General features: G+C 39.5%; 1 protein-coding gene across 2 annotated transcripts; it reads left to right on the forward strand.

Moving 5' to 3' along the window:
* The first annotated feature begins 7 nt into the window (after positions 1-7).
* Positions 8-18,030, forward strand: LOC145469410 (uncharacterized). 2 transcript variants are annotated; one of them, XM_081453115.1, is made up of 25 exons: positions 8-217; positions 488-533; positions 1,475-1,554; positions 2,458-2,526; positions 2,943-2,995; positions 3,146-3,179; positions 3,342-3,379; positions 4,329-4,396; positions 5,382-8,623; positions 9,859-9,952; positions 10,417-10,526; positions 10,736-10,826; positions 11,147-11,263; positions 11,747-11,834; positions 12,358-12,419; positions 12,992-13,064; positions 13,246-13,285; positions 13,792-13,879; positions 14,095-14,156; positions 14,536-14,639; positions 14,935-14,997; positions 15,101-15,204; positions 15,665-15,765; positions 16,327-16,449; positions 16,709-18,030. In XM_081453115.1, the coding sequence occupies exons 1-25, from the start codon at positions 180-182 to the stop codon at positions 16,815-16,817; spliced, it is 5,097 nt and encodes a 1,698-aa protein (XP_081309241.1). In that variant the 5' UTR covers positions 8-179; the 3' UTR covers positions 16,818-18,030. The 2 variants fall into 2 exon arrangements, with proteins under 2 accessions (XP_081309241.1, XP_081309242.1); XM_081453116.1 differs by having other exon boundaries at positions 2,943-2,986.
* The last annotated feature ends 457 nt before the right edge of the window (positions 18,031-18,487 follow it).

The raw sequence follows: 18,487 nt of genomic DNA on the forward strand, positions 1-18,487 counted from the left end.
CGAGTCGCTTCTCCATCTTGGCGCTGAAATTTGACTTGTTTGTTGTTGACCGTTAGACTTTCTCGTTAGAAAAATTAGTTTAATAAGATTTTTAGGCGAGTTACAACTTCAGCTAAATACGTTGATGTCGTTACGCCGTCGAATGGTTTTTCTTTATCGTGAAAGAGTGGAGAATTGAGATGGAGGCTTTAACCTTATCTGAGGATTCTGAAAATAGGTAAACTTGTACTGAGCTTTTGTGACTACTCGTCTTCCATAAACGAACGGCTCTTTGCTTGTTCTTGAACTTCTCATTTTATATTTTACCGATGTGAATTAGGTACAAAAATGCTGCCATGCATTGGCTGTCTTGGAAACTCTTGTCGGGTATCTGTGTGCAAATATTGCTTTCGCTTGGCCTGCATTTCAAAGTGTTATTTACACGTCAATTGTTAATTAATTTTAAAAGGTCTAGCTTATGTCTTGTCTGATAAATTTACCATTTTAGGATCACCATTGGAGGCAAGAGGAAGTCTTCAAGTCGGCGATCTTCGGTAAGACGATAAGAGTTCGAAGGGATGCTTGGATTTCCAGTGACACTTTAATGCTGATGAGATATTCAACGTAACAAAGTGCATAATTTGTTGAGTTTCATAAGGACACATAATTTTTAAGAGCAGTAGAGATGTGCACGGAGCAGCATGAGTTGCTGCTAAGTACTTGTTGCATTTCTTAAGTGTTCTTTAAAATTCACAAGTGTTTGTATATAGAACTCAATGTAACTCAACAAAATATGCATGAGATTGGCTGTGCACATTAGGGCTGTCATTAAGTTTTGATTCACCTGTAGCCTTAATCTTCACACATGTATCAAACTTGTTACTTTATGGGTGTATTGCATCAACTATAAGCAAGTTCAGTTGTAGCATCAAGGGTCTGTCAAGCATGCTCAGCCGTAACAGGTGCTACGGGTTATAACCCTTGTTGACAGCCCTGAGACATCAAAAGTACAGAAGACAAAGCATGCCTTGAATTACTACTATTACAGTCAAGGGCATGGGCCTTATTAAGTTACTGGTATGTTTTATTCTAAACTCAAACTGACAAACTGTAGAGTTCTCAATTCCTTACCCATGAACAGTTTATTACAAGGGAATGGATGGTAGATGTACAGGTACATTATCGCATTGCTGAGATAATGTTATAATTAAACAATGTAAAAATTCTTAAGAATTCAGGAATGCAACAGAAGAAAATATAGTATAGAGGAGTGCTTATCCTATTTCAAGATAAGTCTGAATAATTTCCAAGAATGTAAATATAAATCAACAGCTTACCACAGTTTTGAGGGATTTAAAGAGCCCAACTTTTGACCCTTTGGAAAATGTTCAGTTTCATTGTATCTTGTTTTTCATTTAGTTATTACTGTTTCTTGCAGCTTGTAACCAATGTAACCAATGTACAAAATGTTATATTGTTATCTGCATATCACTAGATTTTGAAGGCCACAAAATCTCCATTGAAAGGTGGTGCTCTAGAAGACATAGATCCAAATTCATTGGATGATAATGGAAGGTAGGAGAGTTTTTTGTAATTGCATTGAGTAATATTAAAATGATACGTACACGTATGGATTGAATGGTATCATGGTTATGCTCTCAAAGCTGCAGTAATTATGACAGGTAATAATTTTGCTTGGTATGTAAATTATAAACAATTAGTGGATGAGGTTTTTGTGATATCCAGAATAACCTTTACCTTGAACAAAAGAAAAATGGAAGTCAGGTTTTTGCTTCTTCACTGACAGCAAGCAACACAAAGCGTGCAAACATGACATGATTACCCTTGAAAATCTTGCATCTCGGTCATACTTGACATAATTACTCGTGACCATGAGTGTCCTTGACATGATTATTGTGTAATCTGCAGCTAGATGATGTCACAGGCGCTAATTTCGAAAATTCACTGTACGCTTTCGGCCAATCAGAAAAGAGATAGTGAGTTCAATGTACAATAATAGTAGAAGGTTAGCTGGCCTAATGGTTAACTCGTGTGAGACTCTCATCCAAGTTCAGGTTTGAGCCCTAGTTAAGATCACTGATTTGGGAATTTTGGGAAAACAGTTTGTCCTCACACTGCCTCTGTCTACCTAGTTATATTAGTGGCTACCAGGGAATTCAATGCTGGGGAAAACTCTACAGGGGACTTGCACCTCATACAATGTAACCCCCTGTTGAAATAATGCTTTGTACAGTTCTACCATTGTTGTGTGGTTGGGGTATATGAAGGTAAAACCTGCATACACTTCAAGTGGTCCATTAGGTTGGAGCTTATCCTGGTAAATCTGGAGCATAAAGTGACAAGGAGTATTTCTACTCCTCCCTGGATGGAATGGTAGTCCACTGCATGAGGCCACCGTACCTCCCTCGGTGGTTAGAGTGTATGTTCACAGCTTATTCAGTTTACCCTGCCACATAGGAGCAGATCCAAGAAGTCCAGACGATCCTCAGGAAGAAGAGTCAGCTTTGCAAAGAAAGATGATGTCAAGTAAGGAGTTGTTTATTCTTAGTAGATCGCAGCTAATGTTGCTGCTTTGTTCTTTACTGGATCACAAGCAACAGCCACAGTGAAGTCAATGTGTTTTCTCACCCTTATTTCCTCTTGATTTGTTTCAAGTACATCTAACTGTGTCATTTTCTCCGACTAATGTATCACGCACGCTCATCAAAAATTGCTCTTGTACTGTAACTAGTCACACTAGTCACACTTAATTCTGTTGTTTCTAATCATGATTTCAACCTTGAATTCAAAGAAATAGAATATCAGGTCAGGAAATGGAAAGCCATGTGACAATGGTTAAACTGCACTTGGAACAAATATGACTAGGGGTAACCTGTATTTGTTTAATTATTATTGTGGTAAACAAACTGGGATCAAAGCTTATTGCAATATATTTTTTGCAGGGAATTTTTTGTCGAAGACTGGAAATCTGCATGGCCAAAGGATGGTGAGCAAAGTATGCAAAAAATCTTGCAAATGAAATTTATTTTGCACTCTTTCTATTTTCTTTCATTTAACAGCCATATTTTTTCTGATTTACAAAATCCCTTGAACAAATTTGTTTCAGTAAGGGACTCATTTTGTTGATGAAATATTTAAATTGCAGCTGATCTTCAAATGTCAAGCAATGCCTCTCAGGGGTGAGATCTCTACATTATTTTGATTAATATTACAAATTAATTAATATTATTAATTATTAGCAAAATCAGTTGGCTCTTACTTTTCTTTTCCAAATCATTTCCGAACATACCATTTGAGCATTTTGCCTTTTTTTGTTTTAAACATGTCTTCTTTTTTGATAGGGATTTGGAATACAGAGCACCAGCAGAGTCCATTAAAGGTGAATTTCAATTAATATACGGTGTACTTAAATGCATACAGACCATTTAAGTGTTGAAACTGACTAGGAAATGCAGCTGTGAGAGTCCTGATTCTGTGGAAGTACAAATGTTATTGCAAGCATGTCTGGACCTCCAATAAGGGGATGCTTTAGGAAACAGGACCCAGAGGACGACATAGATGGCACAACTTGTCTTAAACATGACTTATGTAGAGCGCACTGCTTGTAGCAAGATGAAATTGTGTACCACATTCATGATATAACATTGTCGGATACTCTGACTGTTGCAGGTTTATAGAAACATGTTTCAAAAAATTGTGACATGTTTACAGTCGTACATGACAATCATAAGCAAGTTGTAGGTTTTATTTAGACAAAACAATGTATGATGATAGTCAGTATGTCACAGACTTATTCCAAACACAAAAAAGATGTAACCTCCAAATTGGTCTGTCAGTAGTAAGCCCATTTTGATCATCACATGGAAACAGGCTTTTAGCCAGATGGGTGTCCAGGCATCCTGTGGACGGCCACTTTCTAAAGAAATTTTTTTTATTTTCATATGTTGCCTTCAGTTCTAAATTGCTCATTTGAGCAGGCTCTATAGCACATTTTGGATGGCTACATGTACTTTTCAAATTCTGGCTAAAAGCCCGCATGGAAAAGCCACTATGATTTAAGTTTAGACATACTGTGGTGCATATACAGTGGAACCCTGTTTATATGGTCACCAACACACTACAAAAAATCTGGCCATATCAACGGGGTGGCCATATTAAAGGAGTTCTTTAAATGACGAAAAATACTGACTGAGCTTTTGTTTGGGCCAGAATAAAGTTGCCATAATAACAAAGTGGTCATATTGCCAGGGTGGCACTAGGCAAGGTTTTACTGCACACTTGTTACATAGGTGTTAAAGCATTTTCTTATCTAACTGGTCACATTCTAGGATTAGAATCCCTGTTGAAAGGCAATATTCAAGCAGATGACAATAATGTGGGAAGGGTTGAGATTCAGGTGAGTGCTGTACAGCAAACATGTAACTAGGCTTAGTTTCCAGCCATTTTTCTCTGCACACATTGTTTGCATATGACACTATGCTGTAGATGTTAGCTAATATATGTAGATTTCGCCAAGCCTAAAAGTGGAGCTCCTGGGCTGGGTTGTTCAAATCCCGATCAAGCTAACCCAGGATAAGCGAGAATTTTCATTTGAGTTTTGTAACTTTGCGGTGACCAGGTTTCCTGGGTTAATGTTAACCAGCTTCTGAACAACCCAGCCCTGTTTACAGCCCGCTATCCAATCAAAAACCAGCACTTGGTCAGCGGTTAGACCTCGATGAGCTCTAAACTTGAGCCCATGGCATGGTCACATGATACTAGTCAGCAGATACCTTGTTTTGACAGGTGTCAATTGACCATAACAGGGATGTCCAATATCAAAGAAGAATGCTATAAACCAATGTCTCTTTCAACCTATTAGCTGGAGTATGGTTGCCATCTTGTGCGACTCCTCCGTCGCCGTCATGTGTACGTGCCCACGAGCAATACCACTAGCCATGATAACCATGAGAAAATCAATTATGGGTTTCCTCAAATCTTTCCTTTATGAGTATGGGACTCTGCTTGGCAGGCCGCCGGATCACCACTATTACTGTACCCACATTCTCAATTAGCCAGTCAGAAGCTGTGTCTGTCCTGATATCCTGTGATATTAAGTCACTGACCTGATATGGCCATGATATCATGGTCACCTGGCCTAATTTGGGTGCAATAAATACCTAATATCGTTTTGGTATGACTTTGGTGTCATATCAGGCTCATCTGGACTCGCCATGGATATACTTTCGACTTGACTATGTCTCACCAAAATATGAACCGTGGCTCGCCTAAACTCGCCTGATGTTCCGCCAAAGTGTTCCAAAAAGGAACAATTAGGTATAAACATCAGAAGTGGTCCTATTGTATACTGAGTGATCATTAACATTTACTTTGATATTTAGGAGATGCCTGAAGTGCAGTTCAATCAATTAAGCACAGATGATGAAGACAGTGCAGTGTGTTATGACAGAGGGATTTTACTACAAACTATCACACAAGCACAAGTCCAGCACACAGTCCCTTTAGACGTTACTGTTTGTCACGGTTCTGGAATTATTAGTGCTCCTAATAATGACCCTGAAGCTTCAAGAGCTAATCCAAATGAAGAAACAGAGGATACAAAATGCCGCAGTTCAGTTTTGTCCAGTGACTTTGACCAAACAAGATTGTTTGGTGGAGACACAGGCACTGATCTTGACATTACGTGCTCACAGCAAGAAGTATTTTTTCGCGATTATCCTGCACAGCTATTGTCATCTGAGAGCTTGGAGCAAAGTGGTAAAATGGACAGCAAGTCTTTCCTTATGTCACTTGGGTCAAAGCCTTCATCAACTCAAACACATGAAGTGATACAACACACCAAGGATTATATGACACCCACTGCCATTAGCAATGCTTATTGCAAGAGGCAGCCTTTAGGCGATATCACAGATGTCCAGAGTGCCATGAAAACAAGTCAAGGAGGTGGAGACCAACAGTCAAATGTTGATGAAAATGTGGAATCAACAGCCTGTCATAGCTACAAAGGTCTTGAAAACTCTGTACCAAAAACAATGCGAAGAAGCATCTATGAGCCTGTGGACATAGATGTCACATCTTGTTATCGCCCAGGAGCTGATCAAACTGAGGTAAATAATACAGATAACACTGAATCCCTGGACCTAACAGCTTGTCAAGCACAGGAAGAACACGATTCTGATGAGAATCTGGAACTAACAGCCTGCCATAGCTACGAAGTTCTTGATAGCAGTATACCAAAAACACACCAGAAGAGCATTTGTGAACCCGTCGAGCTTGACGTCACATCTTGTTATGGTCCAGGGGTAATCAAGGGCTGTTCACTTTCACTGTCTACCCATCAGAATGATCAGAGTTTGTCCTGCAACGGTTCAAGGAAAATGGATTCTTCATTGTTCTTGCAGTCTCTTGGTTCAAAGCAACACTCCCATGCTACAGACAATGACGAATATGATGACGAAATGGACCTTACAATATCTGGAAACATTGGGACACTAACAGAAGATAAAACAGAACAAAAGACAGCTGTGGAGCCGAAGTCAGCGACTTTTTTGTGCGCTAAAACAAGCGAAGTTGTGACAGATCTGTCAAATTCCACTGGCTTTCGAAATGCTTATCTCATAAAGAATCCCTTTAGAAAGACCATAGACGAGCAGGAACAAACATCAAAGTTTCATAAAAACTTAGAGCTAACGGTCTGTCATAGCCAGCCGGTTCTGGACAGCGATTCACAGAGAACTAAACGGAGGAGTTTGTATGAGGCAGCTGATCTAGAGGTCACATCTTGTTATGGTCCAGGCCTGATAAAGTCGCCAGAAAAAGAAGAAACAAGTAATGACTTGTTCAAATCAGCCTTGAACCTCTCAAGAAGTTTGCGAGCGGCAAGCAACGCTAACAAGTTAAATGGCAATGCTGTATTTAACAAAGCGCAATATTTGCCTGGTTGGAATAAAACCCAACAGCAGGAATCAGATTTTAATGACAATTTAGACCTAACAACCTGTCATAGTCAGCCATTCATGGGAAACAACTCACTGAAAACAGACCGGAGAAGCCTTTTTGGGCCTGCGGACATAGACGTCACTTCCTGCCATGGGTTGGGGCTGGTGGAGTCATCGGGTAACAATTTGGAGTTGACAGTCCGTGGCCAGCCAGGTCTAGACAATGGTTTACAGCAAGCAAGCCGAAGAAGCCTTTGTTATGAACCTGCTGATATTGATGTCACGTCTTGCCATGGTGTGGGGCTGGTCGAGTCATCGGGGAACAGTATGGAGTTGACAGTCCGTGGCCAGCCAAGTCTGGACGAGAGCTTACAGAAAGCAAACCGAAGAAGCTTTTGTGAACCTGCTGACATTGATGTCACATCTTGTCATGGCCTAGGACTTGTCAAGTCGTTTGTTGAAACTTCAGAGTCAACAGTCCCTCTTAGCCAGCACGCTATTGATAATAACGCACAAAAAATAAACCGTCGAAGCGTCTATGAACCTGCTGACTTAAATGTCACATCTTGCCAAGGTACAGGACTGGTTAAATCATCTGGTGAAAGTTTAGAACTAACGCGCTGTCATAGGGAACAAGTTCTTGACAACGGTACACAGAAAATAAACCGACAAAGTCTTTATGAGCCTGCTGACTTAGATGTTACATCTTGTCATGGTTCAGGGCTGGTCAAAGCAAATCGTGGAAGTCTACAGCTAACAACATATACCAGTGAGCAAGTTCTTGACAACAACACAGAGAATGGAACTCGACAAAGCGTCTACGAGCATGCTGATTTAGATGTCACATCTTGTCCTGGTCCAGGGCTGGTTAAATCGAATCGTGAAAGTCTACAGCTAACAACATATACCAGTGAGCAAGTTTTTGACAACAACGCAGAGAATGGAACTCGACAAAGCGTCTACGAGCATGCTGACTTAGATGTCACATCTTGTCATGGTCCAGGGCTGGTTAAATCGAATCGTGAAAGTCTACAACTAACAACATGTATTAGAGAGCACGTTCCTGACGACAACACAGAGAATGCAACCCGACGAAGCTTCTACGAGCATGCTGACTTAGATGTTACATCTTGTCATCTTGGTCCAGGACTGCGCAAGTCAGATCGTGAAAGTCTACAGCTAAGAACATGTACCGGAGAGCAAGTTCCCGACGACAAAACGGAGAATGGAACTCGACGAAGCTTCTACCAGCATGCTGACCTACGTATCACGTCTGGCAGTGAGTCAGACCTTGATAAGACACCAAATGAACCAGTAATAACTGGCAACGCTGGCAAAACACGCTTAAACCTTACAGAAAGGACAGAAGCCAGTTTTCACAGAGTCATTGCAAACGCATCATTAGACAAGGCAAAAGATTTCCATTATACTGAAGAGGTACTTCAGACTGCAAGAGCCCCAACCAACTCAAATACAAGTTTTGAGTATAAAGATTACAGCGCAGACAACGATGAGACATCTGCCCCTGCTGTAGGGTTGAACCAATCAATAGATGACCAAATAACTAGTGATGTTGACAGACAGTTGTCAATTATTTGCGAAGAATCTGTCAGTGAACTGAGTAAGAAAGAGTTGAGGGAAGACGGGAATGTGACCGAGCTGGAGGAGGTGCAGAACACCACTCAGTAAGTGTCCGCGTTGAGCTAAAGCCCTGTCCAAACTGGAAACGTTTGACGACCAAACAGGATCACACATTGTTTGGTGACCAAACATGTTAATTTTGAACTGAGTGGCCAAACGGTATCAAACATGTTTGCTCAACGTCCAAACGAGCAAAATGCTATACAGTGTCCTGTGTTTGATCAAATGTTTGTTGACGTTCAAATTTTATCAAACAAGGTCAAAAACGATCAAACAAGGTGTCCAAACAGGAAAATGTTTGGTCACCAAACAACTTTTACCGCAAATGGTCGCCAATCATCTCCCGTATGGACAGGGCTTAAGAACATGACATGTATGTTTTTTTATTAATACCAAGCCCTCATTATCCATACCCATTGATAACAGTTGTGAAAAGATTTTTTATAAGTCCTAATCAAGAGTCCAGATTGTAAAAAAGTTGGAATGTTTAGTTTCAGAAAATATTCATACTTCCCCCATGAAAGACCCCTCCCCCTCCCCCCCCCCCCCCTTCATACATATCTTTATTTTTTGGTCTTACAGAGCCTCCTACCTTCCCACCCCCAGGAAATTCCAATCCCTTCCGTGCGAGACATTTCTTCTTTTTACCTCAACTTGTTGTTCACTTGTTTCGTACACAACAACATCAGCATAATTATAGCACCAGACATAAAGTCAATCTTAGACTCCCCTGCGTTAGAAAGAATTGGGGAAAACAAAGAACTGCCTATCACGCTGTTAATGATTTTAATTCTCTCAGCCAGATAATACGAGACTCTGCTAATGTAAATATTTTTAAGAGACAGGTTTTTAATTTTTTAACTTAAGTGTTTTATAAATTTCATATTTTTAGTTCTATTAATTAGTATTAATCTTTGAGGTCCTTTTCGAAAACCACATGTACGTGAAAAAGTTTCCTCAATAAAGATTATTATTATTATTCCTTTGTTGTGTTCTTTTGCCAGAGAGTTCGACTAGATATCAGGCTATTTTGCTAGCCATTACGGAGGGTGAAATACTATGAGATTTAATTTGGGAAACGTCCTCTCGCCTCAAACAAATCCTTGGCTTTTCTTTCACCCGTTGTTCTTCACGCTGCTGCACCTATTCCGAACGCATAAAAAAGGCCTCCGCTTAGCTAGATTGTCTATCAAACACAGAATAGATTCAGTTCTTTATTTAGGTTTTAACCACTGTGTTGAACGCTATTTGTATTAACTCACGGTTGGTTTCCTTTCAGGAGTCCTATCACCTTAAAGAAGTTCCTTGATATCACAGAACTTGCCTTTATTACTGAGGTCAACATGCGCCGGAGTATTGCGCCTTCCAATGTGGTGAGTATTATATCCAGTCCTTTTCGCGCCATGGGACGCATAAGGCCCTGGTGAGTAGAATCAGCTGAAGAATAAAGCAGTCAGCAAAACGTTGGAGAGGGACCCATGAATCAAAACAATGGGGTGCTCTTAAAGCGCATCTTAAAAAGTCAGTACAAAATTGCTTTTAAATTAAAGGAAACTTGAAAATAGTAGTTTACTGAGATAGAAAAACACCGAAGAGATAATAATGAACCATAAAGGAACGAGGATGGTTAAGGATGGAGAAGATTAAAAAGGATTACAAACGACGAACTTTAGGCTATACATTTCAAGATGTGCAAACCGTGACGTATCTCCTTTAAGGCCAGTTCCCTTAATACCAACTGATTTAGCCGTTAAATGACTGTTTTTGATCCACCAGAATTAGCCTTTCATGTTTCTCTGTTGGTGAATTTCTAATTTTCTTGCACATTTTGTTCCAGGTTGAAACTCCTCAGACTCCAAAAGACATGATAATCTCCACTCTTGTGTCAAAACCCAAGGCTGCTTGTTACGAGGAGGCAATTCCGGCGTTAGAGTCTGAAATCACAGTGTTAGTGTTCATCTCTTTTAATGTTGTATTTTTTTCCTTATGTATCCCTCTTTCACATGCCAGTTTTAATCTTGAGTTTTTTCGAAATTGTTTCAAACTTTGTAATTAACATTTTTTAAAAGAGTTTGTCTCTTGAGGTGAACACTTACAAGTAATAGTTCTGATCGCTAAAAGATTATAAAATGATTCGTTTCTGATTCTACCTTTAGCATGAAAGAGAAAGTTGAGCAGCAAGAGATGGAGTTGAATGCGTCGAATCCCAGAGTATTTATGGAAGCACAATCTGCAAGTACAGAGGAGGTGAACTACCTTGATTAACATACATGTTCAGTGGAACCCCGCCTTACGGCTCACCCCGTTCACGGTTCATACGGCCACCTTGTTATTACGACCACTTTAATCTGGCCCGGAGACCCGAACAAAAGCTCAGTCAGTCATTTTCTTATTTAAATTACACCTAATAGCACCTTTAATACGGCCAGAGTTTTGTGGGCCGTTGTTGACCGGATAAACTTTGCGCTTATTTTATTTTTGTCTTAATTTTCCTCTTCAAATGGTGAACTACTTTACGAAGACATCTTTTTGTTTATGTTTTGTGATTTTGTTTATTTGTCATTCAGTTGTTAGCCATGCAAGGCAAAGTTCGTCGCCTTCGTTCAGTGTGCGAGAAAACAAGCAAACGAGAGTGGAAAGAAGGAAAAGGACAACTCAATAAAAGAATACTTTTGAAAATGACGGTTAGGTTTATGTTATAAGTTCTTTTGTTGATCAGTTAATGCAGTTGTTTTATATTTAAAACTAGTTTTTGCACGCGCTGCTCTAAGGGCTGGCTTAGAGAGTAAAACTTTGTCGCAAGTTTACGACAAGTCTTTTGACAAGAAGAATTGTTACGCGTAAATCAAACCTAAAACGTGCTCGCCTATCGTGTAAGTTTAGCCTTAACTTTTCAAGTTCGTCGTTCGCAATCCGTGTCAATCTTCTCCATCCTTGACCATCCTTGTTCCTTTGCGATTTATTAGTATCTCTTTGGTGTCTTTCTATCTTAGTAAACTACTTTTTTCAGGTTTCCTTCAGTTTTAAAGTAATTTTATACGTGGCCAAAATAACTCAAAATACCATGACTGAGCTCCTTTTAGTCGGCGCTAAGATAATTGACAAAGCGAACAGAGACTATTTACTCAACAGGATAACCTAGCCGTTTTGGTTTTAAACTTTTCCAGGAAAACCACCAAGTTCTTGCTAGTGATGTGCATGTTGTAGACGAATCCCTGGTGATGGTTGATGATTGTCTCAATTTGCTGGACAAAAGTAAGAGATCAGTTACAGTCGTTATTCTTACTATTCATGCTTAACGTTTTAATAATTTTATTTTGCTAGTTTTGCTTTTCGGGACCTTGTGATGTAAATAAGAAATAAAATGAGGTGCGGTTTACGAGACTTTTCCTTGTTATAAGCGTGAACACATTCACTTTTGGTCCATGTAACTCGGTACATGGTCAATTCAACTCCTCGGAAAAAAATTGTTATGTGTTTTACGAAGTCAACGGTGTTTTTGTTTTCGTATCACCGTGTTGGTGTTAGGGCGCAGTTTTGTCTTCTTTGTAAACCAATATTCCGGTGTCTCTCCCTCACTAACTCTGCCCCACATGCCAGCAAGAATAAGAGCGGTAAGGAAGTCTCCCTCACTAAGCACAACGCTTCTGCTTCAAATTCGATCTGTTATACGGGGCTCTTGAAGAGGTGGTTATGTCTACCGTGCTTAAATAAATGAAACTTCGTGCAGTTTTTCAGATTGACGTCCTCTTTTTAACATGTTTATTTGTTTTCACAGTGGACAACGACCTAGATGAAGGAATTAAAGGTTTTCAACTGTCTCTGGAAGAAAATGAGAAGGTATTACTATACAGCCACGTGAATGGTTCAAATCGTTACGTTTCGGGAAGGAAGGCTTTGGAATTCTGTTGCTTCTGGTTCAGTTAGTGTCATACTTAGGCTCAGTCCACACTACGTTGGAGAAATTTGAAAACGCAGCTTTATTTCTACGGTTAGGCCTACCGTCCACACTAATCCGGCACGAAAACAGAGCTTTTCGAAAACGCTCTTCAAACTGGAGGAATTTGAAAACGCCGGCTTTGCGTTTTCGTTTGGACGGAAAACATTTTGAAAACGGAGCTTTACGAAGACGATGGAGTCACGGTGATCATATGATTTCCCTGACCGAGTTTTTCTCAAACACAAATCCAAAATGACCGGTGATTGTTGCGTTTTTAAATTTTTCCGGCCTAGTTTGGACGAGGCCTTATTGATTTAAGAGTTTAACAGCACGCTGCTCATATGGTTGCCTGTAAGGCATAGATCGATATGAGATCCGTCAATACAGGTTTCACTTTCTTCTGTTGTTACTTTACTGCAACGTACGGTTATTTACCCACCCCGTGAAATGAACATTTCTTTTGTAAACTTAGAAACTTCAAGAGCAAGCAATTACGGCCGCGGAATTGGAGAACATGACAGAAGCTTTGAGAAAGAGCGAACAAGGTACAGCACACTTCTTGAGTTAATATACGAATTCTCTATACCAGTTTAGTAGTGGTTGGGAGAATTTATAGGTTTTATATAAGGCAGATTTCGGAAGACCTTTCCAAAGTCAATTTCCTGATCCTTATCCAATCATTTAACGCTGTAACTTACAAGTGTATGCTGTTTTTCTTACCCGCAGAACTTGCCGACCTGGAGTGTGCAAGGTCAACTGTACAAAGGTGAACTTCTGTTTGACTTTATGAGACTGAGTGTAGTTTTATAACCTGGTGTTGATAAGTGGGTAACGCGAAAATTCATCATTAGTTCATGCTAAACCAAAGTTAAGCGCTAGAGCTGTTTAATCGTTTTCACTCCTCTGGTCTCTACGATCGGAACAGAGCTAGTATTCAACCAAAACGTTCTTGATACTTACAGAAAAGGCTTTATTCTCTGCAGTTAACGCTTTAGGAAACACTTCAGGACAAGACAACCTGTAGCGCAAACATATTGCACGTGAAAATTTTAGCCTTGTCAGAGCAATTCCTGCACCAATTGACAAACTCTTCTTACTAATCTACATAGTTTTTTTTTGTTGGAATAATTTGTTCAACATTAAAAATTAAAATTGAAAACATTCAGACGATTTCATATTATTATTTAATTTATTCCCTCAACTGGAAGCTTAATTATCTTTTACTACTGTCAGGAAATGCTGATCACGCTTATAAAATTGCCTCCAATGTAGTGAGAAACAGGAACTGTCGAACAGAAAGGAACAGCTTGATGTGGCGATACTAGAGAATGAGGAAGCTATTCGCTTACTTAAAAAGAAGGTACGTTGTGGTCATTGATGCACTGAATACCAATTGAGATGCACAGGACACTAGTTCCGTAAGTTTACTTAGTCAAACGTTTACATTGCCGTATTGACCGAGCGAGGTCAATACGGCAAGGTCTCTGTTTGAGATTTTCCCGTAAAGACGTCACTCCCGGTTAATAAGTAGTTACCAGTAGTATTTGTTACATGTATCCTTCTACTTTTCAACAGAACCCAAGATCAAGGAAGACAGCGACCAAAGAAATGTCGCAAAAGTTGGATATCCTTGAAAGGTAATGAACAATTAAAGGCAGCAGGTTTTCGAGAAGACCGGTCCTTCCGTTTGGCGCGAACATATGCTCGGATGTCGTTACGTGTTGTCACACAACGTTCCTTTCTGCTAATTCCGTCACTTCGATGCGAGAGTAACGTTGAGTGACAACCTCTAAAAGTGCCACGAGTGAGTCTAAGCTATAATGTATTTACCCAGATTAAAGCTTTTCTTGCCTTGCATAATTAAACCACCGAAAACGCAATTACCCACAACATAAAACAGGATGTCGAGACTCGTTGGGTTTGCAAACTTATAGCGCTTTCACTAGGCGACGAGTAAAGCCTGCAGCTTGCGTGACTTATCCTCTGCGTATTTTGTAACGCAATTTTGTCGTTCAGTTTGCAGGAATGGTCCCTGGAGGAGTGGAATGAAGAGCGAGCTAGATTTACCTTCTTGAAAAGTACATTGGAAATGGTGGTGTTGTTTGGCTCGGACATTGCTAGTTAGTGTTTGCATAATATTATTTCGTTTTCAAAAGGGGTTGGGATTTTTTGAAGGCTTGAATTTTTTTCAAGTCTCTGGATGTAAAATACAAAACAAGCTTTGTTACTGTGGAGGGTTGTGATCAAAGGAAATAATGCTTTGCATCATAATTTGTTTAAAGGCGGGGGTCTTACCTCTAACGTGTAGTGGACTTTCGAGAGGGGAGTGTATAACCTAGTCTCTGGATGGGTGAGGTGGGGGCTATTTTCTTACGTATTATCGTTGTAAAAGATTCTGTTTGTATTTTGTTACAGATTCCAAAGACTCGTTTCCAAACCAGGAAGTAAAAAGTATCCAGTTGAATTTCACACCAACAGGTATTTAACTTCTCGTCCTCCGGCTAACAAAGTCCAGTCTTTTACTGAATAGTAATAAGATGTCTGTCATGTTTTTTTCAATTTTTTTTTTTTTTTCACGCAGAACAATTCAGGGGGAAAATGGGAAAAGTTCACACACTTGTTAAACAAGCAGTCAATCAAGACCTCCTTTCTCAGATGTGCTCCTCAAAAAGAGACTTAACCAAGGTATTTTAACCGTAAGACCCACCTTGGGGTTAAGAAAGTTCTGCAATTTACAGGGTTGCCAATGGTCAGGGGAAAAATTATTCAAGGTCAGGAAAAGGTTGGGGAATTTTATTTTGAGTCAAGGAAAATTAATATTTTGAAGAAAAGTCAGATAAAATTGAAATAATTTAACACGGCTGATTTAACACCATTGAAGGCTGGTAGAAACATTTGGGGTCACGTGATCTCAACAATATTTTTCCCTAATGATGGAGGAAAATTTGTTGAAAGCTTATTAGTCTTAATGAATGAGTAGAGAGGACGGCTGTAAGTTGAGGCCAGAAGCCGCTACTAGGTCTGACGTTTTGTATTTGGGTCAGGGAAATCTTATTTTTATCACTGAAAAGTCACGGAGTTTTGAGAAGTGATGTCTGTGGCAACCATGATTTCAGTCTCTCCTCGTTACATTTGTGTTGTTCAGGTTTTGGAGCACATGTCAGGGACAATTTTCAAGTCAAACGAAATTGGAGAAGAGTTCTTCAGAATTGGCCTGACGCATCTGATGTCATTCAAAGAAAACAGGTAATTATTTGAAAACAACATTAAAGTGTATACCTTAAAAAACGAAAAGACAATTTGATGTCGTTTGTCGTAATTTCCTTGTTCGTCTCTATACGCAAAGGTATTTTTGGCAAGGCTTAAGTCGATGTTAACTGAATATGCAATTGCTAAAAAAACATCCTATTTGGTAATTTCTCTTGCAACTCAATTTTGTTTCACTCTGGAATTTATTGCAACTTGGTTTGCGACAAAATTGCCAGCCAAGTCAGGGGCAAAGTCAATGGGGTAAAATGGGATAAGCGCTCACTCCATGTCTGCCATAAAATTTTTAGTTTGTTGCTGGTTTTCTCAGTCGTTTAAAAAGCGTTGTGCAAAATGTTGACCAATCGACGTGCGACTTCACTTCTAGGTGACCAGTTACGGTAAACCTGCCTGGCGCGCGTTCTGCGATGACGTCCGCAGGAAATTAAAAATGTGACCATAGTGGATCTCCCGCAACTGTAAAGAATCGCTTTGCATAGACGGCGTCTTTTTCCACGCACATGCACACTATAAAGGATTGTTTTTGCCGTTTCATTGCAGATTTGTAGTGGAATTCTCGAGTCTCAGGGCGTTCGTGAAGTTTGTGCTACACATACAGCTTGAGCTTCAATCATACCCAGACAGTGTGACATTTACGGTCTCGCCCATGATAGGACGTCTCAGGTTTGCATTCCCAGTGATGTGTTTTTTAATTGCTCTATTTTATTCAAACATCGGAAATCGATGAGCACGTGAATTAAAAGTTTCGCTGTCGTGAATAGCTTCTGGTCACCATTCTTTGTTCTTACATGGATTTTTGTAAAACAAAACTCTATGGTTTTTGCATCAAATCCATATCCAAGTATTACAGTTAACCCTGGGGGCGGGCGATCCTGTAGAGATTACTATACCTAAGCTAGCTTATGTCCTCTTTTCCTTGTAGCCAAACAGAAATCGAAGAAGCCTTGAACGCTGTCGCGGCTGGCCCACGGTATTTGAGCAGATTGGTGGAGGTCGCTGACCAGCTATTAAGCAAGACCAAATCCATTTAAACATGTCGTCATGGAACTGTCGTTTCTTGTTTAGAACGAATGTTGTAAATACATTTATCTGTTAACTTTTTTTACACTCATCCACTACTAATTTATTACTTATGCTATATTTCCCAAGAAGTTATAATTATACTTCTCTAGGTTTATTTCGGGTCGGTCTTTGATGAAGTAAGTTGAATATGAACATTGTTTTAAGCACGTACCCAGTGTTGTGGTTACTTTAACACTGCAACATGCTTATATCTCACTGAACTAATGTGGAGAGATGTACGGAAGATTTTCATTTCTGCATTTGAAACAATATTTGGGTGAACTCGTACAAGCACTGTAAGAGAAGATTACAAGCTTAAATAACTTGACAGTGTTTAAGGCCAATTTAAAAAAAAAAATACGAAATTAAAGGAGCTACGTCGCGGTTTGCGCATCTCGAAAAAATTAGCTTAAATCTTTTAAGTTCGTCGTTTTTAATCCGTGTTAATCTTCTCCATCCTTAACCATCCTTGTCATCTCCTTTATGGGTTATTATTATCTCTTTTTGTGTTTTTCTACCGTAGTAAACTACTATTCTCAGGTTTCCTTCAATTTTAAGGTTATTTTGTAGGCGGCCAAAATCCCGTGGCTGAGCTCCGTTAAGTCATATTTTGCTGCATTTAAACGTTCCGTACCGTAATAATCACTCGCTAAGGACGCCTTTCTGTTGGTGTACCAAACTTGTCAGACAATGACAGAATTAACTCTGAACCGCACGCAAAACTTTTTTTTTATCCTTGTCTACACCAATTAAATCAAAGACAACTGCAGTTTATTGCCATAAGGCTCTTAGCGAGACAACAGAACATTCATTGCACGTGCGTTGTACAGTAACCCTCAAAAGAAACAAGAATCTTGTCTCGCGAGACTAGACTCGTATCGCGAGAAGAGGTTCTTGTCTCGAGAAGATCGAGACAACAGACTGTAACCTAGCTTTGTACGGTACTGTACATCTTCCACGTGCGTCCAAGGCTTCGCTCAAAGATAATGTTGGTTTCCCACTATGTGATACGGTACGGCGCGTTTCGCTGTTCGATTGTGGGAAAGTGAGTGGTTTGTGCTAGAATATTTTCAACCAGTCACTTGAAGCAAGCTGTTTCAAGGATAACAGAGGATGATAGAGTAGTCTTGTTTATGCGCATGTAAAAATACGGTGATTAATTAAAGAAATTTAATTAAACCAGTCAGGAGTCGAATTATTTCTTACTCAATATAATAAGACAACGAAAAATAGATTCTGATAGTTGAGTAGGTGTCTGTAGCCAAATATTGGTATCTCAATATCGGCATACAGTGGAACCATGAAAACGAGTTAGGGTCAAATTTCATGACTGGTCTCAATTAAAGTTGCGTCTTATTTATCGCGATTTGCACTTCTAGACAACTGTTCTTTAATAAGCATTCCTAATGCAGGTATAATTTTTAAAAATTGAAACTTGAATCGCTACATACAGTATTAACAATGGAAAGATGAACAAAACTAGACTGATTTGAGTGGTCTAATTTGCATAAGTTAGACAAAGACTTTAGCGCGAACTGAGTCTGATTGTACATTTAAACACGGTCGTAATTGTGCGAGCAACATCTCATTAATGAGACAATCAAACTTTGTCTAACTTATGCAAATTAGAAACTCTGAA

This window comes from Orbicella franksi, chromosome 15 (genome assembly GCF_964199315.1).
Source record: "Orbicella franksi chromosome 15, jaOrbFran1.1, whole genome shotgun sequence".
NCBI classification, from domain to species: Eukaryota; Metazoa; Cnidaria; class Anthozoa; order Scleractinia; family Merulinidae; genus Orbicella; species Orbicella franksi.

Excerpts from the sequence above, each read along its gene's own strand:
- LOC145469410 (XM_081453115.1), top strand. The coding sequence starts at position 180 with ATGGAGGCTTTAACCTTATCTGAGGATTCTGAAAATAG. Across the intron at positions 12,420-12,991 it reads CTCTGGAAGAAAATGAGAAG|AAACTTCAAGAGCAAGCAAT; the intron begins GTATTACTATAC and ends TTGTAAACTTAG. Across the intron at positions 14,640-14,934 it reads GTTTGGCTCGGACATTGCTA|ATTCCAAAGACTCGTTTCCA; the intron begins GTTAGTGTTTGC and ends ATTTTGTTACAG.